At 44.1% G+C, this 27220-nt stretch overlaps 1 protein-coding gene across 1 annotated transcript in view; it reads left to right on the plus strand.

The window, feature by feature from the left end:
• EPAS1 (endothelial PAS domain protein 1) overlaps window positions 1–27220 on the plus strand; it is a 126387-nt gene that overhangs the window by 95866 nt on the left and 3301 nt on the right. Inside the window, 8 exon segments of the mRNA XM_053383376.1 lie at window positions 6698–6804; window positions 17255–17402; window positions 18701–18909; window positions 20261–20448; window positions 22070–22180; window positions 22973–23463; window positions 26164–26287; window positions 26736–26859. Coding sequence (XP_053239351.1) covers window positions 6698–6804; window positions 17255–17402; window positions 18701–18909; window positions 20261–20448; window positions 22070–22180; window positions 22973–23463; window positions 26164–26287; window positions 26736–26859 — 1502 coding nt within the window.

The following is a 27220-nucleotide window of genomic DNA, read 5'->3' on the forward strand; positions in this document are numbered from 1 at the left end:
CTAACACAACTTTCTCTCTCTAATTAGCAGTTACGCGCCTTTTTGAAATATAGACGTTGTTAGAAAAATGCAACAAGTTCCTGCAGGAACGGTGGCTAAAACCACATGAAAAACAACAACTGGTTATTTCATTCCACTATTTGTAAAAAAACTGTTTGATTCCACTATTTGTTTGGACTGGGGCCATCTTCAGAACTAAGTTCATGTTCCTGTGTGTTTGTGAGATGGAAATAAGCTTCCGTGTTGGTTCAGTTCTGTTACTTTTTTATAAGTTAACAGGACAAGGGTACCATTAAGGAGAGTGAGGAAGTCATCTCCAGCAACAGATGGTATGGGGCATCAGCAAGATGTTGGGAGAATTGTGTGTCTGCCTTGGGGGCCTGACCTGCATGCCATAAACTAGCCTGCTGTCCTCAGGGATGTAAGAAAGCAGTGATTTCCATTCTGGCCTGCGTTTGTCACAATCAGCACCGTTTCCCTTCCACTGCAGTTCCATTTCCACCAAATACTTCATTATTCATCTCGCTGCCTGCTACTGAACGCAAGCTGAACTTGCACATATCTTACACAACTATCTATGCAAAACAATGTAAAAAAGGTCATTAATTGCACATCACTTGTGAACTTTTTAAAAAAACACAACAGCGATGTGAACAAATACCAATCATATTCGCATGATCGATTTCCATAAGAACATAAGAAGACCCCCTGCTGGATCAGGCCCATCTAGTCCAATATCCTGTTCTCACAGTGGCCAACTGGATACCTGTGGGAAACCCAGAAGTGGGACCTGAGGACAAGAGCGCTCTTCCTCCCTGTGGTTTCCAGCAGCTGCTAATTTCTGGTAACTCCATTCCTGGCCACAGGTGAACACACCAAACTGTAGCAATTTCCACTTCCTTTTCCATTTCCACTGAAATTTTCAGACATCCCTACATCAGATGCAGCAGAAGATGCTGTCTGCTTGAACTGTAGGTCCAATTTGTTTCTTTATGTGGTATGGGGAAGGTTGGAGAACTGGCTTTCGCCTCATGTGACAAAAGGTCTTATGCAGGCCCTGGAACTGAATATGTCAGGTATTGTGTGAGAGAGAGCTTTAAACCAGTGTTTTGGTTGTGGAGAAGGTTTCATTCATAGGGACATATCAGTGGCTTTATCCTTAGCTAAGCCATATAGCCCAGTACAGTGGAACCTCGGAAGTCGAATGGAATCTGTTCCGGAAGGCTGTTCAACTTCCAAAATGTTCAGAAACCAAGGCACAGCTTCCACTTGGCTGCAGGAAGCTCCTGCGACCAATCGGAAGCAGCTTTGGACATTCGGGTTCCAAAGAATGTTCGCAAACCGGAACACCGGTTTGCAGTGTTCGGGAGCCAAAACGTTCGACTCGCAAGGCATTCAAGGTACGACTGTATTGTGTAAAGTGTGGCATCCACTATCCTCAGTTGCAGTGATAAATCTTCCTCATCCTCTGCTCCACCAAATCTTTCAACTTCTGCAAGAGGTGGGCTATTAGACTACATTGGGGTGGCAGAAAAATTCCCACTTGTGCCCACTTGACCGTTTGGATCAGTGGAATTGGCACAGCTACAGGTGCCACATAATACCCTTCTGCAATTGTAAAAATCTGATCATTTAGTGTGGCAGCGTCTGCACTTTGGAACTCCCTGCTGATTGAAACCGAGCAGGTGTCATCACTGCATCTTTTTGGCACCTGCTAAAAACATTCTTGAGGAAATAAGCCTACCCAGGCACTTAGAGGTAATTTTAATCTACTTTCGCGTCTTAACTTTTGCATGTCTTAAAGCAGGATTGTGAATTTTTCTTTGATTTTTCTTGTTTTATCCTTCCGTAAAACACTTTGAGGTTTTCTTTACAACCAAGCGGTGGTATAAATTTTATGAAAAACATAAGATAAATAAGTAAATTTGATTGTGCCCACATTTAAAGGTGCACCTACTTAATACTCACTTTCCGGAGCAACACACAAACCAAAGTATAGTCATCCTTTGAAATTCACACTTCTCCGAATTTTGCAATGCTGTTCTCCAGATTTGACAGACTCGCTTGTTCCTAGACTAGGCAGCCCATATTAAGGATACAGTTAGGCAGAGTTAGGTGATGCCTGCACACATGTACATTTTAAAGGTATACGGAAAGAGGGGGTTAACCTGATAACGAGCTGCCATTCTTAATGGCAGTCCCATGTTTACTGCAATGTATAGTTCCATTGCAAAACCAAATATAAACAGAGAGACTTCTGGGCAAACTGTCTAACGTGCTGCAATGCTAAGAACATATGGACCTTAATACATAATTTCTTGTCTTATCTATGCCTGACATGTGTGCCACTTGAAAGGGACTTGGGCAAAGGGAGTGACATGACACTGGCTGGCCATTTAGCATCGCATCTGGTGCTTGGTACCATCTGCAATTGGCTAATGCAATTTCCATGCCGGCAGTCTGCGTGCATTAAGGTTGCAGTTGTTGTTTTTTTGAAAAACCCTGATTCTGAACGTACTACAGGTTTGGAAACAAGCAGGATAGCCACCCACGAGGCGCTTTCTGCAGACTGTTGCCGGCAGCTCAGAAAGCCGAAAATAAAACTCATTTCATGAATACAGGTTTCAGGAGTGGAGGGAGTGAAGAACCAAATGCATATTTCGCTTTACAAAAATTGGCAGGGTCATGTGTGTTATTAAGGCAGTTCTGCTAAAAGCTTATCGGCATATGGATGGTTTATCCAGTTTTCAAAAGTAGCTGTTTTAAAAACCTTAATCCCTGGATAATATTTCAATCTCGTATAGGTCAGGTTTAGAATTTCCCTGCTTTCCTCATTACCTGCTGTTTTAAGAGAATAAACACTGTTCCCTTGACATTTAGCATCTAAATAGCTGTTTGCAACGCTGCGTGCCTACCTCTTAGTAGGCCTCAGTGAAAAGGCAACAGAACACCTCTTTCCCTAATGCATGAGACTTTGTAATCCAAGATTACATCTGATCCAGCTGAACATGACATTTTCGCAGGACACATGTACCGCAAGAGGTAATTCTGGGGTGTGAACTTTTCGAGGTTGATGTTGCATTGAGGAAGTAAAGCACAGATTGAAAGAAAAGTAATGAATTAAAAACGCACTGGTTCGGCATGGCAGGGACAGTCAGTAGTAAGTGCTTAATGTTGTATTTAAGTTGCAGAGAAAAATGAAGGAAGTTCAGCATTCCGTCTTGACACTTTCCTGCTCAAAAGTTCAAAATCGGTGCAGTTATTCTAGTATTTAGGATGCAGTTATCCTAGCCACCTACTGCTTGGTTAGTACATCATCAGCAACTACTATTCTACTCATTCTAGAATGGGTTTACCGATATAGTACACCCCTGATGCAGATTGATTTTATAGCTCTAACCACTTTTTACTTAGAGACGATTGTAGCTAAGTGTTATAGAATTCATTTATTATTTTATTAAGAGAATTTCATTTATAAAAAGATAGAGTGAGGGGGGAAAGAAAGTGAGAATGGAAAAAGAAAAAGAAAATACTGTTACATCACCATTCATTAATGTACAGTATTTTGTTATTATCCTAATTCCGATATAATTGTCCAAATATATTATGTGTAACCAAATATATTATGTGTAAACTCATTCCAAATACCATTGCATTTATCCAAAGAAAAAGTCTGCGCCTATAAGCTGCTTAATTAAATTGTTTAAATAAATAGAATAAAATCTTTTTGTTTCTTCTAATGTGGGGGTTTTCTCCCGTTGCTTCGGATGAAGGAAGTTTCTCAGGACCCATCAGTCACCTTCCCCTGGTTTAGCCAGCCAGTTGTGGCCACTGTCGCATGCTGACAGCTTCTAGGGGCCACAGGTGAGAGCGGAGCGAGGCCCAGAAGGAACACAACGGGTCCTCTACCAGAGGTACTATCCCTCCCCTAGATTGTGGGACAAGAGCAGTTAATGAAGACAGGGCTTGGAACTTCCTCCTGTCTCCCACTCATGGGAAACAGGCTTATGCTGAGCTAGATCCATCTAGCTCAATGCTGCCTACACCACCTTTCCTGAACCTGGTACCCTCCAGAAGTTCTGGACTCCAGCTCCCATCAGCCCCAGCCAACATGGCCAAGGGTCAGGGATGATGGGAGTCGAGGTCCTAAATATTTTGAGAACACCTGGCTTGGGAATGTTGGCTTACACACACTCTGCGGTTTCAAACAGGAGACTCTCTCAGCCTTGCATGGAGAGACCCAAGGATTGGACCTAGGAAGTTCTACATGCAAAGCTTATTCTCCACCATTGAGCTATGGTGCTGCCCTCCTAGTTTAAGCTGGGGAAGGAGATCTGTGTTCTGTTTCGGTCCTCCATCATCACAGATGTTAACCCCCGAGATGTGCTCTCAGATAATGTAATGCATTACAACGCATTTGGGGGCTCTTCTGACAGATGGGAGTCTGATTTCTTTTTCTTTTTGCTGACGCAAGTTCCAGCGTGCTCCGTGTCGTTTTAAAAAAACAACACCACCCTGCGTAAAATGTGTGTGGGGTAGAAGAGCCTTCGCAGAAGTCAGGATCCTTGTGAGAATACAGTGTTACCATCATTAGTGATAATGGCAATTACGTGCTTGCAGGCAGACGAGGCTGTGTGCTTGTTCTGAGGTTGTATTTCCTGGCTTTGTAAGGTTAACGTCAACTGGGAGCAAAGTAGTTCAGAAGGTGGGGGCATGGTGTAGCCTTTTCATTCTGCCGTTGTTCTTAAGTACGTCCTCCAGTTTCATTCTACAGATAGCTAGTGTACGGACTCTTGACTTAGATAGGATCAAAACTATACAAAATGTGAAAATGAAACAACAACAAAAACTGCACAAAATATAGCAAGGACATCCTGAAAAGTAGAGGAGGAGCAAAAGGTTTTTTAAATAATTTTAATAGTAATGTACATCAATCATTCTGATACAGTATACATGCTACAATAGGGTCTTTTCTCTAATTACCTCTGTACACAACTGAAGTTTTCGAAGCCAAATCCTCACAGTGGCATTTATTTGTAACCTGGTACTTGTTTGTACATTGGTGACGCAGGGAATGGAGTCACTGTGTGAAAATCTTTGCCGAATTTATGCTACGAAACATTATTGCATAAGTACAGCAGCTGGGGGAAAGCCATCATTTAACGTATTGCCTAGCATTTGTTTGTTTAATATCCGCTTTAGTAACGGAAATACCAAAAGCAATGAGCTAACCCCTAACTATAAATTCCAATTTAGAGAGTCAAAACTAAAGTCCAAAGAGGAGCAAGAGTCAAAAGTTAATTGGGTCCCTCTCCGCTCCATTCCAATCTGCTCTATCAACAGAAATCAGTCAGAATCATGGGTTGCAGATAGCACAGTAGAGACACAACATTTCCTGGTGCCTTTACCATGGTTAAAAAGTGACAACCGTTCTGTGAACTATGTGTTCCTTCCACCCTTGTTTGCAAATTCCTCTCTTCCTTATCTTTTTCAAGCTCATTCTGCTGTTTCATTATGTTTGCACAAAATGCCAGCATAGCAGGCTTGCCAAAGTTTGCAAACTCTGGTTAAAGCTAACCATGGTTTAGAATGATGCCGGTGTCAAATGGTACCAGGGCTAACCTCAGCAGATTAGCTCTCTAAACAAGGATTCCCGATTCCTTACCTGTGACTGGAGACCAGCCTCTCTTTCACTCTAGATCTTAAGGCCTGATTTGCTAGCAAGGAATTGCTTGGAATTGGAAATATTATTTGCTGATCAAATACAAAGCTACACACTGATGTCGTCATTGTGTGGCACTGCTCTGGCGCTTTGGGCATTTTGTGTTCCTGCTGCTACGCTCAGCTTGTAAATATTGACAAATGATTCTTCAACTCTACTGAGAAGCATCTATCTTATACAAAACGTGTAGTAGAATTTTGGCCATTTTATGCCTGCATGTGTTTGTATTATTCAAAACCTGATATCTGGATCTATGGGGAAGGCTTAAAGGTTATGTCTTGTGGTGTATGGCGATGGCTCATTCACACACACACACACACACACACACACACAGGTCAGCACTTGATGCTGCAGTCATCTGGCAATCAGTATGCATGTGTGATCAGGAATGTTTGTTTATTTTAGTGCAATAGTTAACAGGGACTTAACTGAAACTGTGTACTCTAGTAGAGGTAGTTACATTAAAATCTTGGACAAATATGCTTAGACAAATGTAGAAGCACCTGCAAATCCAGCAAAACAGAAAGTGGAGCGGTGTGTGTGTGGAGCAGGTATTTAAAGAGATGCTCAGCCCAGGTAGAAATCCCATCTAGATATGTCCACATTTGTAGATTTGCCTCTGATGCAGTGAGATAAAACTCTACAGCAGAAGATGCTGCTCTGATATGTTCTTAATGTTATGTTTTAGAACAGCAATTGCCAAAACGACTGCTTTTAGAGCTATCTTGCCGCAGCCAAATGCACCACTCGGTAGGAATGTAAGAAGTCATCCTATGCTAAATCAGGGTGTAAAAGGGAGAGAAAGATGAAAGAAGGTTTATTTGCCCCAGTGAAGCTGAAGTACACTTCTTCAGGGCAATACCAATAAAAACTTACAGGCTCAGATTTTCTTTAATTTGGGAAGGCACGCTGCTAAATGAAAAATGTTCGAAACCAAATATCTAATGAAAATGTTTGTTTGCTTGTTTCATGAAGAATAACTGAATTAGTTGGATACCATCCTGAGGAGCTTCTGGGCCGTTCTGCCTATGAATTCTACCATGCACTGGACTCTGAGAATATGACCAAAAGTCATCAGAACTGTGAGTCTCATTCTAGACCTGCATTTTCTCTTAGGAATGTGTGTTATAGAGCACATTGCAAAGCTGTGAGGTTGCATTTATTTGGCAGGAGCATGATTTGTATGTCTGTTTATTATTTTTATTTATTTATTCCTTCAAATTTTAAAATTAATTTTCCAAATTTATAAACAAACAAACACACATAACTCTAATTATTCCGCTATTATTAACATTGTTAAGTGACTTCCTCAAATCCCCCTTGCTGAGTTTCAATGTATATCATTGTAACGGATTTCCAAAACTAATTTCTCATAAAATTTACTTAGTCAAATAACATCTTTCTTTCTTTTCATATTAACTTTAAACATATTATTCTATAAAATCACATATTTAAATCCTAAGCCCAATCTCGTACTTGCAAGTATTTCTATTTAAGTTATCTTAGCATATTTAGCTAAATAGTCTTTGAATTTCATTGTATATTTATTTATTTATTCAGTGGGCAACACAAATAATTGGTCCTAAGGCTCATGAGCCGCTTCAGCCCACTTTCATACAAACACTGGCCTGGTAAGCACCTCGTGATAAATCAAGCTATGGCTTAATGGGACCATGCAAGCATGCTCACTCCCAGAGAGGAGTTTGCAGAAGTTCTGCTCCTCCCTGGTCCTTTTAGCACAGTGTGCCAAAGGTTTGGCTCAGCATGTTGTTCCAAGCTGGGATCATCGTTCAAATCTCTTCCCCTTAAGCGTGATCTGTAAACATAGGACAAACTTGGGCTGCACATCATGGTTAAGGGGCAGAGACTTTAGCCACAGTCCCAGGGCTTCTCTCCTCAAGGAAGGGCGCTTATGCTTCAACAAAAAAGAATGCAAAAGAGGACAGTGGTTTGCTTAAAATCTACATATGCTAAATTTATATGCGTAGATGCAGAATTGGAAATAATTTTAAATCATTGTTTAAATGGAAGTACGGTGCACCTCTCCATAGTGGGGTAGAGTGAGGTGATGAGGTGATCTGTGGGCCTGCTGAGTCTGCTGTCGAGGTTGCTGCTAAATTGATGGAAAATATCAAGCCACCATTTTCCCTCCACAACTCTCCCTCCTTGCAGTTCTTTACCTGTAAACCAGACAGCCGTTCAAACAGAGGACTGTCCTATGTTAAGTAGGACACATGGTCACTCTAGTCTGTGTCATGAACTCTACTCATATTTATGCAGAGCAGATTCCAACATATAGTGAGTAGAGTAAAAACTTAAACACGTTGCAGGATTCCCCCCCCTTAAAAAAGACCAGAGGCAATTATATTTCATAAAGCAGAGCTTTACTGCTACTGAAGGCAAGTGAGCATAACCGTCACAAATCCAATACATTCAGGATTGGCACTGCCCCTAAGAAATCCAGTTGCAGCAGACTTAACTTAAACTTGCAATAACTTATAATAAGACTAAAACCTTAACACTAAGGTGCTAAGATACAGAACACTACACCGGATGGAAAGAGAGACAGAGAGTGAAACCCAGGTGCTTCTGGCCTTACTATTATAGTCAGCATGACCTTGACAGAAAGAGATAACAGAACCAGCTGTACTCAGTTTCTCTAAAGGAATAACCCAAACATCATGAACCTTCTGCTTCTTTCTTTCACACAGAGAAGCTTCCAGAACCCTCTTGGATTAATTAGAATAGGAAAGATCTCTACACATCAGATCAATACTTTCTGTACTAAGAAATGCAAACTGACAGTCTCTGCACCACTGCAAAAGATTCCTTAGTTGGTGGGGGCATGTTGTTGCACTGGGAGAAATTTGTGTGGGTAGCCAATCCACAGGGCAAGATGCTACACTTGAACGGCAATTTTATTACTAAGGATATGTTAATTCATTTGGTCATATAGGTATTCTCGCATGCATGCACTCATCTGATAACTGAGGACAGCAATTTCTGTATCTGATGAAGTAGGTTGTGGTTTACACACAATAGTATGCTGCAATTGATCGTCCACGAAGGGTTTTTTTATGTTTGTTTCCTTCATACTTTGGGAACTCAGTTTTGCTGGGTCAGGACATACCTAGTGTGTGCTACCCTAAGCTCTTTAGAGAAAGAATGAGGTGCAATCAATAATCAATGCTAGCAAGTAGCAGCTGAAAGGTACTTTCCCTTCCTGGAGTTCCTCTAGAATTTGGAGCTCCTTCCCAGCCAAAGAAGCAAGAAAGGGTCAGGAAACAGGTGAGAGAGAAAGGCATGTGAGGAACTGGAAAAGGGCTGTAGCTCAGTGACAGAGTACATGTTTCAATGCAAAAGGTTCTGAGTTTGGTCCCTGGTGTCCCACCAGCAGAAGCTCTTTCATGAAGCCAGGAGAGCAGCGGCCACTCAATGTAGACAATACTGAAGTCATGGGCTCAGTATAAGGCAGCTTCCTGTGTTCCTATGAATTCAGCTGTGAGTGGCAGGTAGCCTGTCGGATCTTGAATCCACCTTTTATTGACAGGTTTGGTGGAAAGTGATGGAGACCCCTGCAAGGGATGGCTATCTGGGAGGACTCAGGGATCTTCATGAGGCCCCATAAAGCACTGGCAGCCCTAGTTCTCAGTGAGGTCAGGATTGCCAACATTTCATGTGGCCACATTAAAATACTTGGTGTAACACGTCAAATCAGCTAGATCCTCTTATTCCCTTCCTGCCATTACACTTCCATATTCAGAGCAACAAGTAGAATCATAGAATCATAGAGTTGGAAGAGACTACAAGGGCCATCGAGTCCAACCCCCTGCCAAGCAGGAAACACCATCAGAGCACTCCTGACATATGGTTGTCAAGCCTCTGCTTAAAGACCTCCAAAGAAGGAGACTCCACCACACTCCTTGGCAGCAAATTCCACTGTCGAACAGCTCTTACTGTCAGGAAGTTCTTCCTAATGTTTAGGTGGAATCTTCTTTCTTGTAGTTTGGATCCATTGCTCCGTGTCCGCTTCTCTGGAGCAGCAGAAAACAACCTTTCTCCCTCCTCTATGTGACATCCTTTTATATCTTTGAACATGGCTATCATATCACCCCTTAACCTCCTCTTCTCCAGGCTAAACATGCCCAGCTCCCTTAGCCGTTCCTCATAAGTAAATTGAATGTATACACACATTCACTTACAAATCTCACAAACTGAGACTAAAGTTGTAGGAGAGAATTTTACAACAAGCGCCGGTCTATTTTCACTCCTGTTTGCCCCCTTAGTTCCTTTTCTATTGTTTGCCGCTGTAACATGCTGCACAATGCCTAAAAATAGATGTAATCGCTTTGTAGCTATGTATTGTCACCCTGCAGAATGGCCTCACGCCAGGGAGCCCATGTTCTGATTCCATGCAGTCATTTTCTTCTGTAACAACTTAACGCTAAAGAACAAGCCGGTTTTGGTAAGCTTGGCAGAGAATAGTCAGGACTTAGCTGTTTTCTGCAAAAGATCTAGTATGTTGGCTACCTGACATCTCTTGGAAAAGGAATTCCAAGTCAGCTTTTTTTCACTCATCTCCAGCAAGAAACGAAATGTGTAACTCTCGAAGTGTTCACATGAAGAAAGCCAGACTATTCTGGGTATTCCTGGAACATGAATTCTCTCTATCACAACTTGTACAGCATTGGGGAAGGAGTGCAGACTTAGCCTAACTATTTGTGAGCCTTACCCTGCAGTTCTTTGAGAATTACCATAGATTGTATTTCTGTTGCAGATTTTCCTTCATGCAAGTAATGTCCAACACCTCTCACCTTAAGAGTTTTGTACTTTAGCCTCAAACAATAGAATATCTTCTCCAGTTCTGCTTCCCAAGTTACCCAAGTTTTCATTTCCCTAATAGCCTAGTCCTTTTGTTTTGATATGAGTAAAGGAGAAGACCCCATGTTTGCAAGGTTGCATTCCTTTACGTCTCAGGAGTGGCACATAGTTCCTGTGAAAAGCCTGGGGAACATTTCTTGTGGCCATTGCCTACCAGTATTCCCAGGAACAAGCATAAATCTCTTCAATCTAGAGCTTCCTTTCTGGGAAATCTGACATGCGATTTTTGAGCTGGCCGCTGTTCCTGTCACACATGGTCCTGGTAACTGCTGTGGGATCATCTGCTGATGGCGAAGAGGCTTGAATGTGCTCTCACATATGAATGGAGTCTTCTCACCCTGTAAACACAATATACAGTTCCTACTCCAAAGGGCAATGGATTTAAAGGAATGTCCACGGGCTTCTGTTCCTCATTACGGTAAAGCAGTGCCATCTAGCTAAGACAGCACAACTCCAAGGAAGGAGCAATTTCTATAAGTGAATTCTGAATAAACTTTTTCCCCTTCAAAGGGGATGTAAATTCTTTGAGCTACTGCTAATTATGATCCAGAATAAATGAATAGATTGTTTTCCAAATGTGCCTTGCTCTTTTTTTCCCTTTGCAATTTTGCTATTAGGGTCCAGGTTTTTCTAATAATTTGGCTATGTTTGCAAGGAGTGGGGAAGAGGGTAGAGACTGAGGTTTGTGGGTGGCAGGTACAGAAGTCTGGAAATAGTTGTCATGGGGACAGTGGAAGGATGATAGGGAAGGTCTCTTACCTCGTGCGAAACTATGCATCCAATAAAATAATCCAAAGTAGTTTAGATGGATTTGAAGAGGGATTAGTCAAGTTCAAGAATGAAAGGTCCATCAGTTGCTATTAACCATTATGGCTATATAGAATCTACAAAGGCCACTAAATGCTAATTGTTGGGAGGGGACAATAGGAATAGAAGACTATTTCCCTTGCCCTTTCCTTGTGGGTTTCTCCAGGGTATGTGGCCAGCTGCTATAGGAGCTAGCTGCAAGAGGGAAAGAAGCATGCATGCACACACATGTATATCTTGCCTTGATACCATATGGAGGGAAGTGGGGTTATTTGTACAAGGGCACATCCTTGTACAAGGAGATTTTTTTTCTATTGTTGAGTTGTTTATGCAGCACATGTTTGCCATTATGTACAATTCGCCAAGTTCAATGGGATTCAGTCCCAGGTAAACGTCTGAAGGTCTAGTTGCAGATAGGTAGCCGTGTTGGTCTGCCATAGTCAAAACAAAATTTTTTTTTCCTTCCAGTAGCACCTTAAAGACCAACTAAGTTAGTTCTTGGTATGAGCTTTCGTGTGCATGCACGAAAGAAGTATCTGAAGAAGTGTGCATGCACACGAAAGCTCATACCAAGAACTAACTTACCGTATTTTTTGCACCATAACACTCACTTTTTTCCTCCTAAAAAGTAAGGGGAAATGTCTGTGCGTGTTATAGAGGGAATGCCTACGGGTGGCATGCCTACGGATTTTCCTCCTCTAAAAACTACGTGCGTGTTATGGTCGGGTGCATGTTATAGAGCGAAAAATACGGTAGTTGGTCTTTAAGGTGCTACTGGAAGGAAAAAAAATTTTTGTTTTGTCTGAAGGTCTGCAACCTTTGAACCTTTTATATGTAGTATGTTTAAAAATTGTTTTCTCTCCACCAACCTTACAAAGTGGCTCTTGAACTACTTTACAGGTGGGAAATCAATGCAGAGAGAGAGAGAGAGAGAGAGAGAGAGAGAGAGAGAGAGATTTGTTTGAGGCCAACCTTGTATGTCCATGGGCAAGCCAGTAACCAGTACAGAAACTCTAAAAACAATGGAAATTCAATCCTAAAATACAAGCCGTTCATATTATTATTGCTACATCCCATAGAAAGACTATAATCCTCCATCAATGGGGAAATAATAAAATGATTGTTCACAGGGATGAGGGGGGAAAGTGTACAAATTAATGAAAATATCTACATTGCCCATAAACTACACAACCCTCTGCCAAGATAGAGCTTGTTTCAAGTTTGCAGTCCTGTATTATTGTCTTCTCATGGGGTAATGGCATTGTTCTGAAATAAACTACAGCATTGCTTGCGTTCTTGGCTTCAAATATAAAAAATTCTATACACTCCAAGAGACTTAATTGGTAGTCATCAGAGGCGATAATAGGGTTTAATTTGGCAGATTTGGCATAGATCACTCCCTGCAACCTATGGAGCAGGGAAGAGAGAGAGAGGGAAAGAAAACAAAGTTTTTGTCTTATTGCATAATGTGCCCTGACGATGCGCTGTAGAACTATAGCAAGAGATTAATTATATTCCATCATTAATATTTTAGAATGATTTGGATCTGTTCCTGTTCCCACTGAATCTTGCCATTCATCTCAATGGAGAGCCAGTTGAAATTCTTTAGTAAACTGTTTAACCAAAGACTTCTTTGTGGTCTTTAAACTGTTCAGAATAGCAGTATCTTTTATTTATTTTGTGCATTTAACAAAACATATATGCTGCTTTGTTCCTAAAAAATAATAATATTGAAGCAATTTAAATAAAGCATTTAAAAACTTTAAAATATTCAAAGCATGGTGGAGATCAACAGTAGCTAAAAAGCCTGGATGGGCTTGCCTAAACAAAACTGCTTTAAACAGGCACTGAAAAGGACACAGTGAAGTTGTGTGCCTGATTGACAATAAGCAGGGAGTTCCAAAGTTCAGGTCCTGCAACAATAAAAGATTGATTTTTCTATAAGTGAAGGGGAAAGGAAGGGGATCCATTGACAAATAAAGCCTCCAAATAATAATTAAATGTGGGGACTGACTTTCAGGCATGTGGAAGTCTCTCTTCCTTTTCCTTGCTGCTCAGCTTTCTTGGCCAGAGAGGACAGGTGAAGAGGCAAGGAGGAGAAGCTGGGGCAAGAGGCTCCAGGGATTGGTAATGGGCCCCTACCAGCATGTGACCCAGTAGTGATGTACGGAAGTGAGAGATGGACCATAAAGAAGGCTGATTGCCGAAGAATTGATGATTTTGAATTATGGTGTTGGAGGAGACTCTTGAGAGTCCCATGGACTGCAAGATCAAACCTCTCCATTCTGAAGGAAATCAGCCCTGAGTGCTCACTGGAAGGACAGATACTGAAGCTGAGGCTCCAATACTTTGGCCACCTCATGAGAAGAGAAGACTCCCTGGAAAAGACCCTGATGTTGGGAAAGATGGAGGGCACAAGGAGAAGGGGACGACAGAGGACGAGATGGTTGGACAGTGTTCTCGAAGCTACCAGCATGAGTGACCAAGCTGCGGGAGGCCGTGGAAGACAGGAGTGCCTGGCATGCTCTGGTCCATGGGGTCACGAAGAGTCAGACATGACTAAACGACTAAACAACAACAACAAACGTGTGACCCTCAGCAAGTGCCTAATGATGCTGGCCCCTGATGCATGCTGGTGGACAACTAGGGATGCTGGAGACAAAAATGCAAACAGGAGCGGAAATTGCCAACATTCACTTATTTGTCCCATGTACATGCAGAGATGAACCCGGTGAATACAATCTGCAAATGATACGTAATTGATTTAGTTTCGCTGCCTCATCTGCATTGCATTTCCTTCTCATTGAAACGAATAGGATGGAATAAGGGAATTGACGATGTAATGTATGCCAGCGTAGTGTCCAAATCAAGGGAAATAATAGTACCCCTCTATTCTGCCTTGGTGAGACCACACCTGTGTCCAGTTCTGGGCACCACAATTTAAGAAGGATATGGAGAAGCTGGAAGGTGTGCAGAGGAAGGTGACCAAGATATAAAGGGTCTGGAAACCAAGCCTTATGAGGAACAGTCGAGGGAGTTGGGTGTGTTTAGCCTGGAAAAGAGGAGATTGAGAGGAGATACGATAGCCTTCTTCAAATATCTAAAGGGCTGCCACATGGAAGATGGAGCAAGCTTGTTTTCTCCTGCTCCAGAGGGTAGGACTCAAACCAATGGCTTCAAGTTACAAGAAAGGAGCTTCTTAATATTTGATTTTTTAATCTTTTGCTGGAAGCTGCCCAGAGTGGCTGGGGAAACCCAGCTAGATGGGTGGGGTATAAATATATTATTATTATTATTATTATTATTATTATTATTATTATTATTATTATTTGCTTAGAGACCTTTTAGGTAACAAGCGACTGATAAGTCTAAGAATAATACAGCTGATTCAAATAGCTGCTGGACACACACACACAGAGTGTGACATTAAATGAAGAGCACAAGCTACTCTGTTGTAACAGAACATAATGTGATTTTATTTTTATTTTTTAATGATGAAAGTAGTAACAAGCTTTTTGATAATGTAACAGGCAACTCTCATTAGGACTCTTCGTCGCAAACTGATTATTAGGAGGCCCGTATGTAATAATGTTTCACAGACACTGCAGAACATAATTTTCTAAAACAATCTTCAGACAAAACCTTTTGATATGCCTCACACACACATGCCACACAAGTAATCTGGTAATCAAAATGTAGTAGTCTAAAATAAATTAAGAGCAGGGTGATTTTTAATGCAAAACCTTTGCTGACATGGAAGAGGGAGGTGAAGTAAAATACCGTATTTTTCGCTCTATAAGACGCACCAAACCACAAGACGCACCTAGTTTTTGGAGGAGGAAAACAAGAAAAAAAAATATTCTGAATCTCAGAAGCCAGAACAGCAAGAGGGATCGCTGCACAGTGAAAGCAGCAATCCCTCTTGCTGTTCTGGCTTCTGGGATAGCTGTGCAGCCTGCATTTGCTCCATAAGATGCACACACATTTCCCCTTACTTTTTAGGAGGGAAAAAGTGAGTCTTATAGAGCAAAAAATACGGTACATCATAGAAGCACTTTGTAGATGACTTATACCAAAAATGGTCGTTTCTGCATCATAGGCAGCCCGTTTGCTTCTGTCACTATCTCCCAGGGCTTGTCCACACCGGAGAAAAATGTGAAACTTTCTCCCCTTTAAATGCAGTGTTTTAAAAATCCTTTCTGTTTTGCACATTCAGAGGATCAAAAAACCCAGCGTTTAAAGGGGAGAAGGTCTGGAGAACACTGGGATGGTGAGAATGTCATGTGGATGCCTCTTATGTTAATGTGGCAACAGACCACATTTTGCTCTGATGTGGAGTAGCCCTCAGCCAGAATCCTAACCCACCATTTCCTACGATGGTACCAGAAGCCAAAGATTTCATGTTCAAGATTCTTATAATAGGGCTGCCGTACGTCCGAAATTTCCCAGACATATCCGGCATTCGCCCGTCGGAAACAGCACTTGGGTGGAATTTCCAAAAATTGGTTAAAATGTGCAGGAAAATCTGGGGGTGTGGCAATCCATGTTGCAAATGTTGATTACTTTTGGCGAATCTCCTAAACAAAATAACTCAGAAACTGTGTCCGCATTTTCACTTTTTGAAATATGGCAACCCTACTTTACAAGGTAGTCTAAATACAAGCTGGGGCTGGGTGTTTCAAGTCAAACAACCCCTTTTCAGCCCAAATGATGCTTCGTCGAGAGACTGGGAGCTGGGAGGGAGTCGTTGCAATTTAGATAGCACAGACATTTAATCTTCCCACAAAGCATCAAGGGCTTTTTTAAAATAGACCCGGCTTTTTCAACCCTAACAGCTCCCAAGGCGGTTTACAGCGAACGGCAATTAAAGCAATGTATAGTTAAGGCAATTAGAATGATATAAATCAGTTGCAGTGGCAGATGGCAGCCCGTGGTGGGTGGGTGGAGATGATGTCTTTTTTCCTAACCCCCACCAGCCCTCCAGACGTTCTGGCTGCTGCGTTGTCCCCTTTGAACGTCCTTAATGCAGCAGTTAAGGCAAGCAAAGCGTGTGTCTCAGACATCACCTCTAGTGGCTTCACAGCACTTTGAAAGCGTTGGTGTGAGCAGCCACACAGGAAAGGGTAATAGGAGCAGCCAAAGTTAGCAGCTCCTACGGTCTAAACCGGGGGTGGGAATCCATTTTCAATCCAGGGGCCATATTCTGTTCTGGGTAACTTCCCAAGGTTCACATGCTGACTGGGGCCAGAACCAGAGGCCAAAGTGGATGGAGCAAGGAGTGTGGATTTTTCCTTGAAAAGAGTTCATGACTTCCAAGTTACAAGTAAAAGAGATTCTGACTTAAAACATCAGGATAAACTTTCTGACAGTAAGAGCTATAGGCCACAGAAACACCATCCTCATTCTGAGAATCAACCCCTCGCTGGTTCAGCAGGCATGTTCTAAGCAGCGCTTGTCAGCCATATGGGCGAAAAACTTGCTTTTAATTTCAAAACAAAAAAACCACCCAAAGAAATCACAGGTTATCAGGAATCTCACACCTGCACACAATATTCCTGTGTGTATTTTTGTGGCACGCTCACAAAATCACAGGATGCAGAAAGTCCTACATAGATTTGAAATGGTACTGGGACAGCTATCTTGGGCTGTTGCAGCAGGAGCAAAACACAAGATACTCTCTAAGACCAACAGACCTATTGAAGCACGTATTTTTGTAGTTTTAAGTGAGAGGGCTGGGAGTTTTTTTCTGTGAAAGGGGCTATTTATAAAGTCATGTTAATGCACCTGGCAATATTTTGACTTGGTCACTCCCATTTGTTTCCTCCCTTCTCCCCCCCCCCAAAGTGTGTGCAAAAGGTCAGGTGGTCACTGGGCAGTACCGCATGCTTGCCAAGCATGGTGGGTACGTGTGGCTGGAGACCCAAGCAACAGTCATCTACAATACACGCAACCTGCAACCTCAGTGCATCATCTGTGTCAACTACGTTCTCAGGTAAGTCCGCCGGAATCCTAAAGCAGGGCTGAGGAACCGCAGGCCCTCCAGATGTGCTGGTTACAACTCCCCTCGTCCCCAGCTCTTGGTCATGTTGACTGGGGCTCATGGGAGTTGGCATCCAGCAACATCTGGAAGGTCCCCATCCTTGTTCTAAGAGTATTATTATTATTATTAGGGATGTGGGTGGCACTGTGGTCTAAACCACGGAGCCTCTTGGGCTTGCCCAAGGTCAGCGGTTCGAATCCCTGCGATGGGGTGAGGTCCCATTGCTTTGTCCCTGCTCCTGCCAACCTAGCAGTTCAAAAGCACAAAAGTTCAAGTAGATAAATAGGTATCGCTGCTGTGGGAAGGTAAACGGCGTTTCCATGCACTGCTCTGGTTCGCCAGAAGCAGCTTAGTCATGATCCAGACTAAGGGGGTTCGAACCGCTGACCTTCTGATCGGCAAGCCCTAGGCTCAGTGGTTTAACCCACAGCGCCACCCGCGTCCCCGTTCTAAGATAATGATGATGATGATGATGATTTTATTATTATTTGTATACCACCCTTTATTTGTAGATCTCAGGGCAGTTCACAACATAAAATTACAGTATCAAAACCACAAAACACATAGTGAAAATAAGAAGAAAAACAAATAACCCCCTGCCTCCCACAAACACATTTAAAAGGCCGTAGACTATTAATCAACCAAAGGGCTGATTGAAGAGGAATGTTTTTTCCTGGCGCCTAAAAGTGTATAATGAAGGTGGCAGGTGGACCTTCCTAGGGGGAGCAATTTACAAACAGGGACCCACTGCAGATAAAGCCCTGTCTTGTGTTGCCACCCTCCAGACCTCTCATGGAGGAGGCACACAAAGAAGGTTTTCAGAAGATGATAGCAGGGTCCAGGTTGGTTCATATGGAGAGAGGTATTGCAGCCCTGAGCTGTTTAACATAGGTCAGACCTCACACAGGATGTTCAGCTGCTAGTTCCTGACCTCAGACCCAACTTTGCTTGCCCAAGAAAAAGGAGGCCCCTCTCAACTCATAATGTGCATTAGGATCCTCTTGGTAGCATCCCTGTGGGAATCTGGTTGTTCCTTTCACCCCTAAAACTGTCCATTTCCACCGATAGGTAGGCACACATCCAACTACGTGGCAGTCAGAGCAAAGTGTGTTGTCAGAGGTTAAGCATCTAAATCCAGGTGCCTGCTTGGTAAAATTGAATTTTCGCTTTAATTAATTGAACTCTTTGCTTGTGGACATTCTTCATTGGAGTACAAACTATTCTAAACCGCCTGATTTTGTTCTTGTTAGTGAAATAGAGAACAATGATATCGTGTTCTCCATGGATCAGACAGAATCGCTCTTTAAGCCGCACATGATGGCAATGAATCCTATGTTTGATAACGGAGTCCCCGTGGCAGAAAAGAGTGGTTTCTTGTTCACCAAGCTGAAAGAAGAACCTGAAGAACTTGCACAGCTGGCACCAACACCTGGCGATGCTATTATTTCTCTTGACTTTGGTTAGTAATGTTCTGGGGAGGTAAACCACCTTTTTTCTGTTTTGCACAATAATTAACCAGTAGGTTATTGGTAGTCGATACATCTCTCATAAATCGTTACAGTAAGCAAATATTTTAGATGCTCAGGTCAGCTCTATATGGTACTTATTTAACTAATACAAAGAAACACATTTGGCTGTAGTTTTGTAGCCTAAGAAAATGGATTTAGATTATGATCAATATTAGCATTCCCCAACTTGGTACCCTGCAAATGTTGTTGGAATCCAACAAACAAGCTGTTGGGAGCCTTGGACTTTGTGTTTTCATTTTATATCAAACTGCAGTTCCATGTTGCAAATGAGCATGAGGAACTATGGTTTGTTCTAACTGGAGTTAATGAAAATAAATTAAAATCAAACCATGAGGAATCAGGCCTTGGCATCTTTGCCATTCGGTTTCTTCAAAGGCAAACCTACAAACAACCAAGCAGACTCCAGACTGGAGGCTATGTTATGAGCCAAAGTCATTTGTGGATATGACTGCGTGAATATACTATTGTGTGGGCACAGGCATCCCTAGTTAACTACATGTGATCTTTCAAATTTAATGCCTTAAGCACCCGCTTCCTTTTCTGACATGCACAAAGAATCACCTCTGCAGCAAGCAGACCCTTTGAATTTCCGAAGAGCTGAAATTCACAAACCTATGATGTGTGTAATTCATTTAGATCAGGCATGTCCAACAGGTAGATCGTGACCTACTGGTAGATCGTGGGGTGTTCCTGGTGGATCCTGGTCGATCTCTAGCCCCTCAGTGATTTTCTCCCCCACCCCAAACACACACACACACACACACACACACACACACACACACACACACACCTTTGCCTTCCTAAATAAAAGCTCAACAATTTTAGCTTCCCAAAAAAGCTCTTTGGTCTATCCAACAACAATGGGTAGATCACTGTCACTTTTTTTATACTGTGAGTAGATTGCAGTCTATTGGGAGTTGGACATCCCTGATTTAGATAAAACATTGTGTGGATATCAGATATAGGAAATATCCCACATTAGCGGGTTAGGGGAGGGAAGTAATGTGAGCAGCCATCCTCAGTGAAGAATTATAGACACCAGTATGAGAAAGTCCTTTGTTTGCATAGCGTTGACCTCAGAGAAACACTAATGACGATCAGATCAGGCTTAACACCTATTTATACTAAACCAAGACTTAGCTGTACTGTCCTTCAGGATGTGAGGGGAACCATCACGTCTGATGATTTCAGGCTTGTGCAGCTTGTTCTTTTCCCTAAAATGATGTCTTGGGGATTGCAGGCTGTGCAGATGGGTTGACCTTGCATATCTTTAAATTTCAGGGACGCAAAAGTTTGAGGAAATCTCTTCCTACAACAAAGCTGTGATGACCCCAAACAAGCAGTGGCCTCCGGAAGCGAAGGCTCCAGCTCCACAGGCTGAGAAGCTGAGTGTGCCGTCCTTTACACTGCCCCAGGTTGCACCTGGCAGCAGCACTCCCAGCGCCAGCAGCAACAGCAGCTGTTCCACTGTAAGGAAGCCCTTTGCACTGAGCGATGACCTTGTTGTTTTCACGCGCAGGGCTGCGGCCAGAATGCATGTTGTGCCTCAGGGGCATGTGTGGTTCTTTCATGGGCTACAATACCAGTTTTGTTGTTTCCTTGTTTTTAAAAAAGGGGAGATTATTTCCAGAAGAGTAGCTGCATTATTCTCCTGTAGCCAAAACCAACAGCAAATGATGATGACAGTAGAGATTTACTTGGCAGGATCCGACCGGTCCAGCATCTGGTTTCACAATGGCCAACCAGATGCCAGTGGCAAACCCAAAAGCATGATCCTGTGCTGGGCCCGGGGGTAATCCGAGTAATGCGGTCCAGGTCCGGTCCCGAATCCAAGGGTTCCGCGAGGAGTCAATCCGGCAGGGCCAAGGCAGAAAACCAGGCAAGGTCAGGCACAGGATCTCAGGCAGGTTCTGGCAAACAGCAGTGTTGCTCCTGCAACCTGGGGTGGGTACCAACAGCCTTTTATCTCTGTTGGGGTAATGGCCAGTCCTGATCCCCCAGTGACTCACCTCCCTGTCTCGCCCGAAGACAAGCACTCCTCCTGCGAGTACTCAGGTCTCTCCTTCTCTCAGACCTCAGTCTCTGCAGCTCGGAAGATGTCGGTGGGTTACTAGACCCAGAGGCCGCCTCAGCCTCTCCTGACCCAACTGGTTGTGGAGCAGCTGTAAGTGATGGCCCAGCTGAAGACAACGAGGTAATCCCCACATCTGGAGCCAGGGCAGGCTCAGGACCCTGACTCGGCCCAGCTGGTGTTTGTTGCAGGGGAACCTGTGCAGACTGGGACTCTTCAGGATCAGGCCCTAGACTAGGTTCAGATGCCACCTGAAGCAAAGAATCCGGTGCGGACTGAGACTTCTCTGGTTCCGAGTCCGAGCCCGAGTCCCAGGCCATCGCCCCTCCTGTGGCTTCCAGCAACTGGTATTCGGAAACATACTGCCTCTTAAACATGGAGACAGAGCATAACCATTCTTCTCCTTCTCCTCCATATATTTCTCCAATTCACTTTGAAAGCCATCGAAGTTGGTGGCCATTGCATTGGTGGAACCGCAGGAGGCGAGAGGGCTCTTGTGCTCAGGTTTTGCTTGTGGGTTTCCCACGGGCATCTGATTGGCCACTGTGAGAACAGGAGGCTGGACTAGACAGGCCATTGGACTCTTCGTAGGTTCTTAACATCTCCATCAGGAAAGTGATGCTGTGCACTGAGTACCACCAAGGAGAAGGCCCAGAAGGGGAGAGAGGTGCACACAGCTTCAAACTCCCTTCAGGTGCCTTGGATCAAAGGGCTTTGTATGTGTATGCGTGAGGGCTTTGCCCATATTTCCACAGAACACACTGAAATCCCCCAATCCCTTTCCAAATGAATAGAGGGGAACCCATGCACCCCTAGTGCAAGCAGGCAGGTGCCGCTTTTTTGACAAGCAGGCCTTGTAAAAAATATCTACTTCCCCACCTGCCTACATATACTCATGGCGGTCGTTTGTGGCCAATGAGAAATCAAAGATTTGCTTTTGGTAAAGCTTCCCTGGATGACGAGGCAGGTGGTTATTTGCAGACCCTCTGATAGTCTGCTCTGTCTTTCTCACTCTGCAGCCAAGCAGCCCGGGAGACTATTACACTTCCTTAGACGAAGACCTGAAGATCGAGATGATTGAGAAACTTTTTGCCTTGGACACGGATGCCAAGAATCAGTGCAACTCACAGGTAAGAGAAGCCAGCAGGAAAATGTAACATCATCATCAGTGTGTCGCACACACATCTCTTTGGCAGCTAATGCTTACGCCTTTGGGCCACCAGCACTGCAAGAGAAGAGAGTGCAGGGGCTGTGTACTGATAGATAAAGCAAGATGGGAAGGAAACCAGCAGCATTTTGAACAGGAGGGAAAAGCTCAGAATCCTCAATTAAGGCTATCTTTTTATTTTTTGTTACATCGCATTTGGGCAGGCATGGCAAACTCCGGCCCTCCAGATGTTTGGGACTACAATTCCCACCATCCCTAGCTAACAGGATCCTCGTCGCCAGTGTTAAGTTGTGGGCGAACATAGCAGACGACACAGCGATTTCTCCAGAGCAGCTCTTTATTTGTAAGCTGGACAGAACTGAACAGCAAACAGCTCAGCCGGCCTGCTTTTATAGGCAGCCGGCTGTCAACATTGTAGCAACAACAACCCAGGGTTTCCCGCCTAAAATAACTGACGTGGACCTGAGTGAAAACTATCCACAGTATCCCCCTGCTGGCCCAGGGTGAGAACTTCAGTACATAACAGGTATTATGTAGTCTCGGCAGCCGCTCCCAGTCACCAGTCTAGCTGCCGCATTCTGGATTAGTTGTAGTTTCCGGGTCACCTTCAAAGGTAGCCCCACATAGAGGAAGGCAGCACAACAGTGTTAAAGATTGTTCTAGGAAAGAGGAGGAGGAAGGTTTCTTCCAGGATCATTTTTCTTTTGTATTGTTGCAATCACAGTGTCTTCCCTGGTCCCTTCTCTCTGTGCAGACTGATTTCAACGAACTGGACCTTGAAACTTTGGCTCCTTACATTCCGATGGATGGAGAAGATTTCCAACTCAGCCCGATCTGTCAAGAGGAGCGGCCCCTCTCCGAAAGCGCCCAGCTCACTCAGCAGAGCTTGAGCAACATGAGCAACCTCTTCCAGCCCCTTGCTCCTCCCTCGCAGGACCAGTTCTTCCCGGAGAAATACTGCCAGCCGATGTCTAACAAAAACGTCAACACGGGCCAGGGGACTCTGCCACCCCCCTTCTTGAACAGCGGAAGCCAGCCATCCTCTTTGCTGCCCTACTATGCCCAAGCCAGCACTCCTCTGTCTTCAATGGGTGGGAGACCCAACACACAGTGGCCCCCTGACCCACCCTTACAATACGCCCCTACGAAACAGAGAGCGGCCGTCAATAAGTGTTCGGGATCCATAGCTAACTCTCCATCGGGGCCACCGCTGCACCTGCCTGATATGAACTTATATAAGAAAAGGTAACTCGGAGGAAAGAGTGTGTGGATTTAGGTAGCTGGTTTGAACTCATTCATTCATTATGTTGAGTAGGTGGAGAACTGGGCCCTTTGTTGCCAGAAACCAGCTCCCCGTAGAAAATCCCAAGAGAGTGTGTGAATTACCGTATTTTTCGCTCTATAGGACACACCCGACCATAGGACACACCTTGTTTTAGAGGGGGAGAACAAGAAAAAAAATATCTCCCCCTCTCTACTCAGCGCCCCTTCAGCGAAGCAGCAGGAGAAACGGAGCCCCTTCCATTTCTCCTCCCGCTTGGCTGAAGGAGCACTGCACAGCTCTCCATCTCTACTGAAGCCAGGAGAGTCTTACTCTCCCAGCTTCAGCAAAAGGAACCCGAAGCCTCTGGAGCGCTGTGCTCCGGAGGCTTCAGGCGGCTATCCCTGAAGCCTCCGGAGTGAGGAGGGAGCGCTCCCTCTGCGCTTCGGAAGCTTCATGTTGCTATCGCTGAAGCCAAGGAGCCAACATTCGCTCCATAGGACGCACACACATTTCCCCTTAATTTTTGGAGGTGAAAAAGTGCGTCCTATAGAGTGAAAAGTACGGTAAATCAAAACCATAAAACTTGGAGGTGGGGGTGGAACAGTCTTGGGAAACCTCCCCCCAACCGCCAGTAGCCAAAAACAAGCCACTAGGACATCTGTCCAGCCATTTCTGAAAGCCCTGACCAACCTTTCGCTTGGTTCCATTTGGACTTGGCACTTTTGAAAATGTGTCCCTAATGGGTTTCCCTAAACAGAGCCTTAAATCGTTAACGACTTTTAATAGACGAGCACGTTCAGAATAAGGTGAAACAGTGACTAGGCTTTCCGTTTTCGGCCCAGAGGCCGAAAGTGGTGGAAACGAAAAGGAGGAACACTGACAGCAATATACTTTTAAGTAGAAACCTTAAGGGGAAGTTAATTGTCCCAGGAAGAAAAAACAAAAACATAACGTTGCCAGCAGGGTCGGGAGGAGGTCAGCGTGTCTTCTTGGAGAGATTCTCATAATTTAAAAACCATGTGATTATAGTATGGCTTATTTAAATAAATAATAATAATAATAATAAACCGTAGGCATGGGCTAAGATGGGTGGGGAACTGGTAGTTCCCCAAATCCTGCAGGACTGCAGCTCCCATCAGCCTTAGGCAGCATAGCCAGTGGTTCATGGGAGTTTTAGTCCCCTCACAGGTCTGCAGGGCCACAGGTCCCAGCCTTGGCCTAAGGATCTGTGTGCAAGTGCACACTTGCATGGCCACTTAAGAAAAAAAGATTGCAGCCAGCTGGGGATCTTTCACATGCTAATTGCAGCAGTTTAGCTGCTGACATGGAGGGACACGGGTGGCGCTGTGGGTTAAACCACAGAACCTAGGACTTGCTAATCAGAAGATCGGCAGTTCGAATCCCCACGACAGGGTGAGCTCCCATTGCTCGGTCCTTGCTCTTGCCAACCTAGCAGTTCGAAAGCATGTCAAAGTGCAAGTAGATAAATAGGTACCGCTCCGGCGGAAAGGTAAACGGCGTTTCCATGCGCTGCTCTGGTTCGCCAGAAGCGGCTTAGTCATGCTGGCCACATGACCCGGAAGCTGTACGCCGGCTCCCTCAGCCAATAAAGCGAGATGAGCACTGCAACCCCAGAGTCGGTCACGACTGGACCTAATGGTCAGGGGTCCCTTTACTTTTACCTTTTAGCTGCTGACATAATCCAGTACTGCTGCAGCAACATTTGATAGGACAGAATCATGTGGGTGGGGCCAGTTACATAAAGCCCAATAGCTATTCATCCAGAAAGGGAGGGAGATGATCCTATTGGAGGAATCAAAATAAATAAATGTCATAAATAAATAAACTCGGGGTGGGGGTCTACGCGGTTCCCAGGTGGCCTCCCATCCAATCGCTGACTGGGCCGGATGTGTTTCGCTTCAGCAAAGCGGCCTTGTCTCTTCAAACCATACCCAGCCCATTGACCTCATCTACGACGTTCCAGCCTTCCAAATGTCATTTTGGTGTGGGATGATGCCATTCTCACACTGCCACATGCCACCTTAGCCTGACGTGACAGGCCGTAAGGAAAAACAGACTGCTTCTGTTGACCTCGTGCCTCTGCTACCAGCAAGGCATTGTGAATTGTCTACTACAGCACAAAGGGCGAGCAGTGCTTTGGCAACAGATCCTGTCTGCGGAAAACAGCTGTGATACACAAAAACGATTAAATAAGTCTCCACGGTCAATCTGCATCCTTCACTCACGCCTAAAGCATTCTTCCTGTTGAGGAGTGCAGGTTGCTATTGAAGCAGAAAGAATATTGCAGCTTGAATAAACTATGCGGGTTGGTATTGGACTCCTCGGTTGTGTATGCTACAGCTGTTCTCTACAGTCCCTGAGTTGTCTCCCAGGGACAGGCATTTGTGGTCCTCCAGAGGTTGTTGGATGGCTCCAAAGTCAGCAGGGACAGTGGCCAGAGATGTTGGCAGTCCACCAGCAGCTGGAGAACCACCATCCACATCCTTTCTCAAGGAGGACATCCCAAGTCTTTCCCCAAGAATCCAACAGCAACCTAAGTTAGGAACAAGAGGCCTCTGCAGGTCAGCAAGTCTCACTGTTCTGGTTTGAAGCTTGGCTTGAGGAAAGATCCTTCTCCAGTGTTTTGTTTTTCAAATGCAACAATGGCTTTGTCTTGATAGGTCGCTGGAGTGCCTTGGGCAGCGGGGCATGGATATAAACCCTGCGCGGATTGCTCTTGCCAACAGTTTGAAGCTGAAGAGGCAGCTGGACTATGAAGAGCAAGCCTTTCAACACCTGAATGGGGTAATCTGTCCTTTACAAAGACTGCCTTTTTTGAGAAAGGGCCATAGCTCAGTGGAAGAGCATTTGCTTAGCATGTGGAAGGTTCTGGGTTCAGTCCCCAACATTTCCAGGAATCCAGATTGCTCTCTGGAGATGCTTAATCAGTGTGGTCAGTAATGAGCTAGTTGCTTGTCGCCCAAAGGGTCTTCAAGCGACTTACATTCGTGGGTGGGTGGGTGTGTATCATATAACACATTAGTGTTCCACACAACATACTGGAAAAAATAAACAACAACAAAAATAGCTCCCCAACGGTGATATAAAACACTGGCAGCATGCTAACAACTTGGTGTAAGATAATTTCCTAAGTTCCCTTCTATAGCCTTAAAACAAAAATGAGTTTTTTAAAAAAACAATATTATTTTCTTGTCAGGCTTATACCATCTCTTTCCCCTCCCCCCATCTATAGATACAAGGAGAAACATCTGGCATTAACCCAACACACTTAATGTGGAAACGGATGAAAATCCTCAGAGGTGAAAATTGTGCATTACTTACAGAGAAGAAGTCTCTCAGCACAAGTGTCCTTAATGGTAAGACCTTTTTTTAAAGAAATGAAAGGTAATTCAATATAACCAAACGGAGTCACATGGGGTCCACTATGTCACTGTTGGGCAACTGGTGACAGAACACAAAACTTGCCCTGCAGGTGCAGTCCCTGCCTTTACATTTCATTTTTGCCACATCTTATGCTCACTGTCTGTGATCTGCACTAACTTCAAGCTCCTTAAGAAGAGTATTGTGGGACCAGATGGGCAAATGGTCCATTTTTGCCAGCGTTCTGTTTTCCAAGGGTGGCCAGACCAGGGTGGATTTGATTTAAATCAAATTTAAATCGTGATTTAAATCACTAGTCAGTAAGACTTGATTGAAATCATTTTTTTACAGAAAGAC

This window comes from Podarcis raffonei, chromosome 3 (genome assembly GCF_027172205.1).
Source record: "Podarcis raffonei isolate rPodRaf1 chromosome 3, rPodRaf1.pri, whole genome shotgun sequence".
In the NCBI taxonomy this organism is placed as follows: Eukaryota; Metazoa; Chordata; class Lepidosauria; order Squamata; family Lacertidae; genus Podarcis; species Podarcis raffonei.